Source organism: Rhinolophus sinicus, chromosome 1 (genome assembly GCF_057876585.1).
Source record: "Rhinolophus sinicus isolate RSI-liver-muscle chromosome 1, RSI-T2T, whole genome shotgun sequence".
Lineage (NCBI taxonomy): Eukaryota > Metazoa > Chordata > Mammalia > Chiroptera > Rhinolophidae > Rhinolophus > Rhinolophus sinicus.
In genome coordinates, this window is record NC_142501.1 from 49289446 (window position 1) to 49301422 (window position 11977).

General features: G+C 40.8%; 1 protein-coding gene across 3 annotated transcripts in view; it reads right to left on the reverse strand.

Annotated features, from left to right (window-relative positions):
- The window catches only part of NELL2 (neural EGFL like 2), a 316912-nt gene extending 305750 nt beyond the window's left edge, over window positions 1-11162 (reverse strand). The window contains exons 1-3 of one of the 3 annotated variants that reach the window (XM_019748417.3): window positions 11007-11162; window positions 10207-10292; window positions 9609-9737 (exon numbers count right to left, since the gene is read on the reverse strand). In XM_019748417.3, coding sequence (XP_019603976.3) covers window positions 9609-9737; window positions 10207-10261 — 184 coding nt within the window. In that variant the 5' untranslated portion in view covers window positions 10262-10292; window positions 11007-11162. Of the gene's footprint in view, window positions 1-9608; window positions 9738-10206; window positions 10412-10685; window positions 10951-11006 lie in introns of those variants that run through there. The other 2 variants (XM_074325809.2, XM_019748418.3) reach the window with 2 other exon arrangements.
- Between the last annotated feature and the right edge of the window lie 815 nt (window positions 11163-11977).

The window sequence follows — 11977 nt, forward strand, 5'->3', positions numbered from 1 at the left end:
TAGACCAGTAGTGGGATCTTCCAGAGCAGTGGTTTGCTATCCTCATTCTAAAAATTTTCCTTTTGAAGGGAGAGATGCAAGGTTGCCTGGGTTCCCCATACCTTCCCCAGAATGAAGACTGTCAACAGAGGTGCCATCAACTAAGAAAACATTTGTCCGTGTGCCCAGTTCCTGGCAGCTGGCCAAAGAGGAAATGGAAGAGCCATACTCCCCTTTTTGTTTCCCCATCAGCTCTCTCCCTAATTCTTTTTCATTACAGTGGTCAATATCTGAATTTCAACAGATATGCATTTATATAGTGAAGCAAAAGTCACTATAAAAAATATCCACTAATAAACTTTGCTTATAAAATGGGTGTTCATGTAGACGGGCATCTATGAGGTATGATCTAATAATACGGTGAACATTGCTGCTGAGTGCCATCCAACAGAAAGACAGAGATCTTCAATATGGCAAGCAACGCAAGGAACAGTGAGTGACAAGTTTCAACATGTTCAGTGCAGTCAGTCAAGTGTGAGCTATGGTTGAGAAAAGGTGTGTTTTAAAGTATGCCGTAAATCATGGATCACAAACAACACATGAAATTTTGTTTCAAACTGCAAAGAAATGCTAAAGAAACACACAAAATGTTAAAATTAGTTTATGGTGATGCTGCAGTGACCATGATCTGGCACCGTGGGACTTTTGGCTCTTCCTCCAAATCACAATGACCATGAAAGGTAAATGTTTTGAATCAATTCAGGACATGGAGGCAGCCACAACAGCACAACTAAAGACACTCAGGAAAGAGGACTTCCAGAACTGCTTCCGAAAGTGGCAAGAACAATGGGATAAGTATGTTTGAAGTGAGGGGGAGTATTTTGAGGGGGATTAATGGCAATGTGTCTTTTATGGTAATAATTTTATTTTATTTAAACATTTACTGTATGTTTTGATCACCCTTCGCATCTCTTCAATGTCAATTCTAAACTGAGACCCAGCAAAAGATGAAAATTTTCATGAAGTCAATAAAAACAATGAAAGAGAAGTACTTAAGTGCCACAAAAATACTAACATATGATGATCTGACACAGGTAGATAAATTTTAAAAATGAAAAACAAAAATTTGACCAGAATGATAAATATCTCAAAACAGAAAGATTTCACATTGAAGGTTTAAGAGAGAGTTCTCAGATATTTTTGCAAAAACAAACAAAAATAATCAACACTTGATTCTACTCTATTTCATCTTATAGTTAAGTGATTACCTAAATTTGTGTCATATATAGACTAGGACATATAATTTTCATAGTTCCTAGCTTCACTCTTTAAGATAAAGTCCCCAATTTAATTTTTTACTGCTATTAATTAGTGCAAAAGTAATTGCGGTTTTTGCAATTATTTTTAACTTTTTAAACCACAATTACTTTTGCACCAATCTAATATTTACAATTGAATGTTGGTTCCTGTTTTACCTCCTGTAATAATTTATGTAGAAATCTTCCTTCCTCCATTATACTGTGTCCCATCTTTACACACAGAAGCAGTGCAATAAATATTTGATCAATTGAATTGAAGTAAAATCAACAGGAGATAACACACCATAATGCATTAATGTCTAATACCTAAGTTATCAGTTAGCAGGTATTGGATTATGGACAAATAATAACAAAAATGGGAAAGAGGATAGGTGTATGCAAGACTGGGTTCTACGACCAGCATGAAGAGAATGAGCGGGGGAGCAGGGGTGGGGGATAAAGTCAAAGGAAGGTAGAGGCTCTTCACTTCAGCTGTTAATCAGGGTGCATCTCAGCATGACATTCAAAGTCACCCACTTGCCAGAGTCCATCAAGATTGCTCCAGCTCCTCCCAAATCAAACCTAGCTGGCATCCCACGGAGCTCCCTGGCACTTTCGATAGGAGATCTCTAGTTCTGCTTGCCCCTGTCCATAATTAGGATTACCACAATCACCTGGCACCAAACACCATGCTAAGAGCTAACCATTCTACTTCCAAAATACTCATGCCTTCTCATTTTTCCCCTTCTGCCTCTGGATTAACCTTTTGTTGGGAGAAAGGGTATATTTTTCAAAAATAAATAAAATAAAAAAGCTCAACACCTCACTTTACTCTGTTCTCAGAATGACCTCATAGTTAAATGATGGAGAGAATCACTTCAAGAACTCAACATTTAGTATGAAGACTCTGACGTTACACGTAAGAGACTATTTTAAGCCCCAAATGACTAAGATAATTTTAACTATCACCCTACAAACACACTCTCATGCATAGTTGAGGGAGGGCTCAAAAGAAAGTTTAATTCAGCTACAAACAAATGAATGTTAAATATATATGTATATATATACATATATATATATATATACACACACACACAGTTTCCTATTGCTTCTGTAACTAATCACCACAAACTTAATGACTAAATCGACACAAATTTATTTTCTCACAGTACTGGAGGTCAGAAGCCCAATGTGAATTTCACTGAGCTGAAATCAAGGTGACCGCAGGGCTGTGTTCCTCCTGGAGGTTCTGAGGGAAAATCCATTTTCTTGCATTCTATAACTTCTAGAGGCTGCCCTCATTCCTTGGCTCAAGACCACCTTCCAATCTCAAAGTCAGCAATGACCAATCAAGTCTCTCTCAGTTTGCATCATACCGCCACTGACTCTACTATCTCCCTCTCCCATATTTAAAGGACCCTATGATTCCATTGTGCCCACCCAGATAATCCAGGATAATCTCCATATTTTAAATCAGCTGATTAACAATTTTAATTTCTCCTGCAACCTTAATCCCTACCTCGCCATGTATTTTATTTATAGGTTGTGAGGTTTTAGCATGTGGACAGTTGAAGGACCATTACTCAATCTACCACGATCTATTTCTTTACCCCGAAAGATTAATGTCTGTCCCACATGCAAAATACATTCACTCTATCCAAGTCCCAAAAGTCTCAATTCATTATATATAAACTCGAAGTTTAAGTCTGGTCTAAATTCTTGTCAATTCAAAAGTCCCAAATTTCATCATCTAAATTAGATACAAACAAGGCTTTAGGTATAATACATCCCGAGACAATTCTCTCCATGAGTAACCGGTGAAACTCAAAAACACAAGTTATGTGCTCCCAAAATATAATGATGGGATAGACATAGGAAAAGTTATAGACATTGCAATTCAAAAAGAGAGAAAATGAAAGTTAAAATGTTTAGACATCAGACCCATGCAATTTTGAATTCCAGCCAGGAAAACTGCATTTGGTTTCAAGGTCTGGGAATAATCCTCTGAGTCTTAGCTCCACCCTCTGGGCTCTTAGCTCTGCCTTCTGGGCTCTCAGTTCTGCCATTTCACTAAAGGTGGCATACATTTGCAGCTGAGTAGTTTAATCTGCCTGTTTCTTGCTTGTAGAATTTTTGGGATCTAACAACCTTCTTTCATTGCATTTTTTCACTTCCCCTTTCAGGACAAGCAAGGAGTGTTTTCGCTGGTATAATATTCTGAGGAATCTTGTGGGTCTTCCATACGTCATCAGGATTTACTCCACTATACAAGACGCTCTTCCTGGATAAATCCATCCCTAGTACTGGCTTCTGCTGAGATGTTTGAGGAAATCCATGTGCCACATGTTCAATTTCATCAAAGAACCCTGTATGTGACTAAATAGTCTGACCTTTTTTTGAGGTACTAGCAAAAGGTTTTCTGGTCACACCATAGACTTCCTATCCAGAGCAGGCTTTCGACAGGGAATCTCCTAATTTTGGTATCTTTTTCAAATTGGATAAGCTGAGAATTTCCTCAAATATCAATTCTGGTGCTTTTTTTCTTAACAGTTCTTCCCTCAATCTTTCTCCTCTTCCATTTTACTATAAGGAGCAAGAAAAAGCCAGGCTGTACCTTCAAAACTTTGCATATAAATCACCTCAGCTAAATATTTATGTTTATTATTTACAAGTTTTGCTTTCCACATAAACTGCAAGACACAATTCAGCTAAGTTTTCTGCCACAATATAACAAGGATCCCCTTTCCTCTAGCTTTAAATGACATGTTCCTGCCTTTGATCTGAGCTCTTACTGGCGATGTCCTTTATGTCCATATTTCTACCACAGTCTGTTCATGAAAATTTAGGTACTCTCTAAGGTGACTTAGGTTTGCTCTACCAGGCTTTTTCTATCATGCCCCTCAACATTCTCCTAGCTTATGTCCATTGTCCAATTCCAAAGCCACTTCCACATTTTTAAGTATTTCTTAAAGCAGCCCCTTACTTCCATGTATGAAAACTAGTAGTTTCCTGTTGCTGCTATAACAAAGCACCAAAAACTTAGTGGCTAAAATGAACAGACAGCACTAGAGGTCAGAAGTCCAAAGTTAATGTCACTGGTGTCATTAGTGCTATGTGTCATCAACGTGTCAGCAGTGCTGTGTTCCTTCTGTATACTCGAAGGGAAAAATCCATTTCCTTTCCTTTTCCAGCTTCTTGAGACTTCCCACATTCTTTGGTTTGTGGCCCACTTTTATCGTCAAGACCAGCAATGGCAGATCTAGTCATTCTCGCATTGCATCACTCTGACACTGACTCTTATATCTCCCTCTTCCAGATGTAGAGGATCTTTGTATTACATGGGACCTACCCAGATAATCCTAGATAGCTTCCTTATCTTTAGGTCAGATGACTAGTAACCTTAATTCTATGCACAACCTTAATTCTCCCTTGACATGTAACAGCACATATTCTGAGGTTCCCAGGATTGGGACATTAACATCTCTGAGGGACCATTCTCCTGCCCACCACAATATATCTTTGTATAATGATAAATTTTCATTTCTTCTATATTAACATGGCCTGCCATGTAACCTGGTCCCTGCTCTCTTCATTTGCTTCATTTCGTATAACAACACTTATGTTTCTACTACTCTGGATTTCTTCCATTTTTCTCAGATGCACCATTCTCATTCCAGGCTCAGGATCTCTGCTGATGTTATTTCCTTTGCCTGTGTTCTTCTTCCTCTCTGAATCCCCACTGTCCCTTTTCTCCAGACTACTCTCATTTACCCTTCAGCTATCAGCTTAAATGACTCTTCTTCAAAGACAGTTTCCTGGATCCAGTGACTCCCTAAACAAGAATATAGATTCCCATTACAACCCTAGTTTTTCCTCATGTCATTTATCTTAATGGTGATTGAATTATTTGTGTAATTGTTTAATGACTATTTTTAAGGCACTATGAAAAGTGAAGTTCTAACTTCATTTGTTATATGTCTAAACACCTAGCAGAATAGTGATTGCACAATAAAATTTGAGTGAATGAACATGTTTCTTTAATCCTCATAACAACATTAATTTTATAATTGAGGGTACTGATGCTCAGAGAAATTAAATAACTTCACCACAGTAAAACAGTTAATGAGATTCCACTTCGGTCTTTATGGTTTCCATGCCCATGTCTAGTCATTGTGTCATTCTATTCTATTTGGCCATCAATGATCATTGTCCCTAAGTCCAAAGATACTCACTGACCATCATACTGAAAACAAATACTCATTGCCACCTCACTTTCCATACTGCAGTTATTTTGGCCTACTAAAGTCAATGGCCTACCGCCAAATGCCCAACTTTCAGTCCTGCTTTCAAATACTGGCATAAGAGTAGTCTTGCAAAAAGATTTTTTTCCTTCAAGATTGTGGGGACAGAGCCCCAGAAAGTAGTTTCCAGGCTCTCGGCCTCACATGGAGGAGTGCTGGCTCGGGTAGTAAATGGCCGTCAGCTGTGGCTGATTGGCCGTCAGCTGTAGCCAGTTAGCCAATTAGCCGCTAATATAACTGCTGCGGCTACGGAGAGAGAAGAGAGAGAGAGTGGGGCTAGCAAGAAGATGGCGGCTGGGCTGGCAAGCATGGATGGCGGTTTGCGGACAGTGTGGATCCAGCCTCCAGTGAGAGTATAGTGCCGCCAGACAGAATATAGTGGTATGACTCCCCTACCTATGGCTCCGTGGGTGTTCCTTTTTGGCCTCACCATATCCTGCATTATGTGGGGAGCGGGACCAGAGACCCTGCAGGCCTCCCCGCACGACAAATGGCGCAGCGAGCAGGGTCTCCCGCACGACAAAGATCTTAAAATTCTTTAAAAATAATTACTAAACTTACTTTCAAATTACCAACTCAGGAAAAAAAAAAAATGTGCTTTGATTTTATCTATTATTCTTATGGGGATTAATGACATTATAAAATCTGTGAAGACCTTAAATTTTATTAAACCAACAGGTGAAACTATCTAGTTTGGGAACCTGGCCAGACAAATTACTAAAACCAAAGATGTAAAAAGCATGCTCACATTGAGAGATCTGAGCATCCTAGAACATTCTAGAACTGTGCTTTTGCTACTCTCAGTCTTGGTCTCTCATATACAGAAAGGAAAGAACACTACTATGATCATTATCTTGAAGAATATTTCCTAGACTGTAAGCAAGGTAGATAGAATTCAATTTATAATTGCACTAGTCCTTAAGGTTTCAGAACTCTTTAGAACCTTTCACAGGTCTTTTCACTGTCAGTATTCAGTCTTCTATTTTTTAAAAAACATAAGTGTATTTTCATGGCTATGAGTAAGATTGTAGCTAGAAATACTTAGAAGATCTTCATATAGATTCCAAACTGTTCCCTGGACACTTTTTTCTTTTGAAAATTATTATAATTGGCACAGCTCAAGAGCCATATTTATTAAAGGATAATCTATTTTAGCATCTAATACTACAATTTCCGAAGCAGTTATAAATCAAATTTCAACAACAAAACAATTTTAGTGGTACTATGGTTCCTGTTGTGATAAAAATCAGGTATGACTTTGAAATATATTTCCATTTGCTTTTATTATGCATATATAATAAAATATAATTATTAAATAATAGTAGATTCATATTTCACAATTTACAAATATATTTATAGTTTCAAAAAGTACTAAATTGCAAGCATCTTAAAAACCACTAAAGAGACAAATGAAGTAGGCAAAAGGAGAAGCAATATTAAACGAGCAAAAATCTTGGTAAGCTATATATTGAGATTATTTTAAAGCTAGAAGACAAAAGAAAATGTTTACATTACTGCAGGAGAAATTTAATGGTTCAAAAATCTGTTCCACCTATTTAGAACATATTTGATAACACAAAATAACTTATCTGATAGGTTTATATGAAATCTGAGAACATCTCACAGGTTTTGTAATTTATTACTATTCATGCTTTGACATTTAACACACTATACAAAAATATCTGCAGCACCCACAATTCACTGTAAATAGAATCCATAAAATTTTCAGAGTCTGAAAGCTTTGTCTCCCTAAAATCCACATCTCCCAGTAAAGCAGTAGGAAGGAGCCAGAACTGACTTCTTAACAACTTCCACATTGTAATAGCAGAGAAAAGACCTTTCCAAGGTAACTACAATGCAAGACCAAAGGTTTCTCTGTTGTCAATTTCAGAATCTAAATCTTAGAATAAAAGTAATCATTGGAACATAATCAAATACATTTGTAATACATGCCTGCTGAGAACACAGCAGGGAGCAAATACTTGCTGATTGATTGGAAATATGAAATAAGGTTCATAACTTGGCAGGAAATGAAATTCCACACCTTCAAATCTTGTATACTATAATTGTTGGGCATTTACTCTGTCTAAATATTGGGCTTGGTACCAACAAGGAAACAAAAACCACCAATTCATCAATGTGCATTGGTATCTGGTTACCATGGAGAACTGAAAGAAAACATATTTCATGAGCCTCATGTATTTGCAATACAATGCCTACCTTGAAGAACTGGCAATGTAAATAAAAACAAATACCAAACATCCCTTTTAAAAAATAACCATGAAAAGATATTGATCCCTTGCAAGTAGTTCCTAGACATTGTCTAATTGTCTAGCATCAGAACATAAAATGCACAGTCCTGAAGGTTTCTGTTTGTGACAGTTCAGACACCCTTCAGAAGAAGCTATGAAGAACACTAATATAATTTAAAGGACCTCTGGAAATTTTAAGGGCACTACAACAACATTTGTTTATTAGGAGCTTTCGCTTCTCTAAAGCTTTCCAGTTACACAAATAGGCAGTCCTGAAATAACTTTCTTTCCAGTTCACAGGGATTGAAAATCAGCGGTATAAAAAAAGAAAAAGAAGCTTAACCTTAGTGACACTTCTATTGCACTCTGAATTTTTCTAACTGTCTCATCTTATTTCCTTTATCAGATTTAGTCATTATTTTTAAGGGATTCAAAATCCAAGCTGCCCCCCTCCAAAAAGACCTTTAAGTAAATAAAATATTATCATCAATATTTGTCACAATAAAAATATTTAGTGGGCTCACTATAATGAAAACAAAAAATTGTATTTCAGTTTTTTGTAAGAGTAAACTTGTTTTAAAAGTGCAACACATGTCAATTTCCTCCTTCTCCAACTGTAGGCTTTGGTGTTACTGTCCATGGTGACACTTACTGGCTATATCAGGCAACAACACCACTACAAAAACACTCAAGTTTTATTTTATGCCTATTGCTTGGTGGCAGATTTGCTGAAGTGGTTTTATTCTGTATGTCCAACTCTTTAGTAATATGAGTTGCACTTATTTTGAAGCCATGGCACCAAAATCACAAAAGAAAAATCTGGGTGGGACGAAGATGCTCTAGTCAGTCCATCAGGTATGTCACACCAAACTCCATCTCTCTTTTGCCTTCATCTTTGCTACACCATATATGAAACTAATCTTTCTGTATGTGTTTAGCTACCTTTTAGAAGTTCATATTACAGCACCTTTCCACAAATCAAGCAATCTTCAAAACCTTTAGTAAATTAAAGTTAAAGGCTTGATGCAATGGAATTTGCTTCTGATTATACAACACATCTAAATATCGTTTAAAATGTAGATATCTGTGCCCATGCCCACTAACTTAAAAAAAAAAAAGTTTTAAAATCCTAAGTATATAATTAATGGTGATGCAGATATACTTTTGAATTAACACTTATTTGAATTACTTCCAAAATATTAATAATTGTTAAGAGACTATTCCTTTTCTCTTGCCATTGATAGAAAAGGAAGAATCATGATCTTGCAATGAGGACTCGCATCTCAAATATATTGTGTTTGTGATATACAGTAGATAAAGCTATTGAGAGGTATTAATTTTTCCAGAAAGCTATCCACATAAAGAAATTCCTCCCAACCGGGCACCATTGTACGTGAAACTTTCAGAGAACACTGTCTTAACTAAGATTAAGCTATCTCATTTCCTACCTAAATCAATTTTACCCAAATGAGGCATTTGTGTTATAATTCATTGTTCCCCAGACTAAAATCTACCATCTGCCATTGGAGTGTCTGTGTAGTAATTAAGGCACTATCCATTAGAACCGGCAAGAGTACAAAGTAAGGAGGAGGGGGCAGGAGGGGAAAGAAACCAAGCCACTTAAAAAGAGATGGAAGGTGCGAGTATTTCACACTGACCCCTCCACATCTCAGCTCAGATACAGTCATCCATGAGTCAATACAGAAGTTAGGAGGAGTGGCGACGCCAACTCCTCCCAGAACTAAACTGGCACTGGGGAATCAGCACGCTCTTCATACCTTGAAAGAGAAAGGCTTTCGTCCCATTATGCAGCCCAGGGACCTGGCGCACTCCGGCCGTGGACTCCCCAAGTTCTAACTCTGTTAAGACGTCGATCTGTAGGGAGGGGTCCACACCAAGGCCCCAAACTGGTGGGAGTGGGAGTAGGGGGAGAAAAGAAAGAAAAAGCTACATCAAAATACAAGCCTCTTCCTCCGGGGCAGAAAAAAAAAAAAAAAAAAAAAAAAACCGTGTCTGTGAGACAATATTGGGAACTGAGGACGAAGGCGACTCCCTCCTCCACCGCTGAGCGCCTTACCTGAGATCAGCAACCAAGCTTTAAATAGCGGAGCACCCAGTCCCATTTCCGTGACCTACTTTAAACCATCTCAGTGCAAAGTTCCCCCATGGCCCTCAGACCCTGGACTAGGAATGTGACCCACCCTGCCGTCTTCAAGACAGACACAGAAAAAAATCCACATCCAAACCCGCCCCTATGCCAAGCTTCCCACTCCAGACCTACTTTGGGTGGAGGAAAAGCGAGGTGTCCCCAACCAGCTTGGGCTGCCCCGAGGCGGGGGCCATCTCTTCCCGCGCCCCATCTCTGCCGCCACTCACCTGCTCCGAGACCGAAGATCAAACAGAATGTTCTCAGTAAGACCCGAGACTCCATGGTGTGGATCTGCTCAGTCCATCGTCTCTCTCTTTAAAAATGAAAATAAAAAATTGAAGAGGTTCTTGGAATCAAGCGGGAAAAGAGCGTTTGTCTCTCCTGCCGCTGCCTCGGATTTACTGATGAGTAGGATTAGTACGATTTGGTTGCCTAAGAAAAAAAAGGGAGGACCCCCCAGGCACATGAAGAACTTGGACCCTCCAAAGCGCACATCATTCCCACACTCAGAACCCAGGCGGCAGTTCCAGCTGGGAGGGGGCCCAGCAGGAGGGGACAGACTCGCCCCGAGGCTGCTTAGCCGGGGAATTTTCTCCGGAGCCGAATAAAAGCAGCGGAAGGCACGCACACCCAACAGAAGGGAGGCGGCTGCAAGAAAGCCCAGGCTGGGTTTGCCCGCACCCGCCCGTCTTCCCAGTGCCCGAACCTGTTGTAAAGGCAGAGACAATGGAGAGAGCGCCTGGAGACGCGCGAGGAGGAGAGACAGTTCCTCCCTGGAGGGAGGGGCGGGCCTGCGGAGGCGGGGAAAGGAGGCGAAGGGAGGGACCGCCAAGGGCGAGGCCGGCGCAGCGCGTCCCTCTCCCACAACGGCTCCTTGGTTTCCAAGCCCCGTCTAGCGATTCCGGAGTAGCGGCAGCCTCTGTCCTCCTCCCTCCCTCTCTCTCTGACCGGGGCAACGCCAACCTCCTTTCAGAATGGAAAGATCTAAATTCAAGGTATTAAGTTGATGGGCGGTCTTTGCTCTCACCCCTTGATTTCGGGCACGTGTCTTGAAAGACAGACGGAGAGAAAGGATCACCCAGCCGCAGAAGGCAAGGCTAGGAATCATGCTCCACCGCCCCTTAGGCAAGGAGGGAAGCCCGCATACAATCGTGCGTGGTACTCGGGAGCAGCCTCAAGAACTGGAGAGGGGACTCCCTCTCGGAGGCGTGCAGAGGAACGTTGCCAAAGCACGCTAGACTCCCAAGGTGGGGCTGGGCGACGTAGAGAAAGACTGTTGGAGACGGGTGGCAAGTTTGGGAAGCGCTGGGAGCCCTAGGGGAGACGTTCTCTGGCGGGGGGTGGGGGGGAGGGGAAGGGGGTCGCTGGAGAGCAGGGGAGAACTTAGACAGGAACTGCTGGACAGCTCCAGGACCTCGTGCGCCCCCTGCCAAACACAGCACGGAGACCAGGGCTCTAACACTCCAGGAGGCGCACAGAGCAGGAGGCTAGAGCTGCAAAGCCAGCATGCCTGACCACGTGCAAAAGAAGAGATGGGTGGGTGGGTGGGTGGGTGGGTGGGTGGGTGGATGGATGGATGGATGGATGGATGGATGATAGACAGACAGGGACGGTTGAGAGGGGGAAGTGAGGGAGAGAGGGAGGGAGGGGGCAGGGGTAGGAGGGAGGGGCGAGGGAAAGAGAGAGAGAGAGAGAGCAGAGCCCAGGCAAGAGAGAAGAGACACCCCACTGTTGAACATATTTATGCAGGGTCTCCCCATCCTTGCACCATACATGCCAGAACCATAACAGTAAGGTCATTTGAGATCTAATTCTCAGCAGGCAAAAGTATATTCAAGATAGATGGCACATGATCTTCAACAGCCTAAAATGTTGAGGTAAATCTTGAATAATGACTGAGGGTAGTCTGAGGTTCCAGAAGAGCAATATGTACTATGTTATTCTTTAATGGGGAGAAGGGGACATTTTTAGCTCTGTCCTTGGAATTTTTAGGGGAAA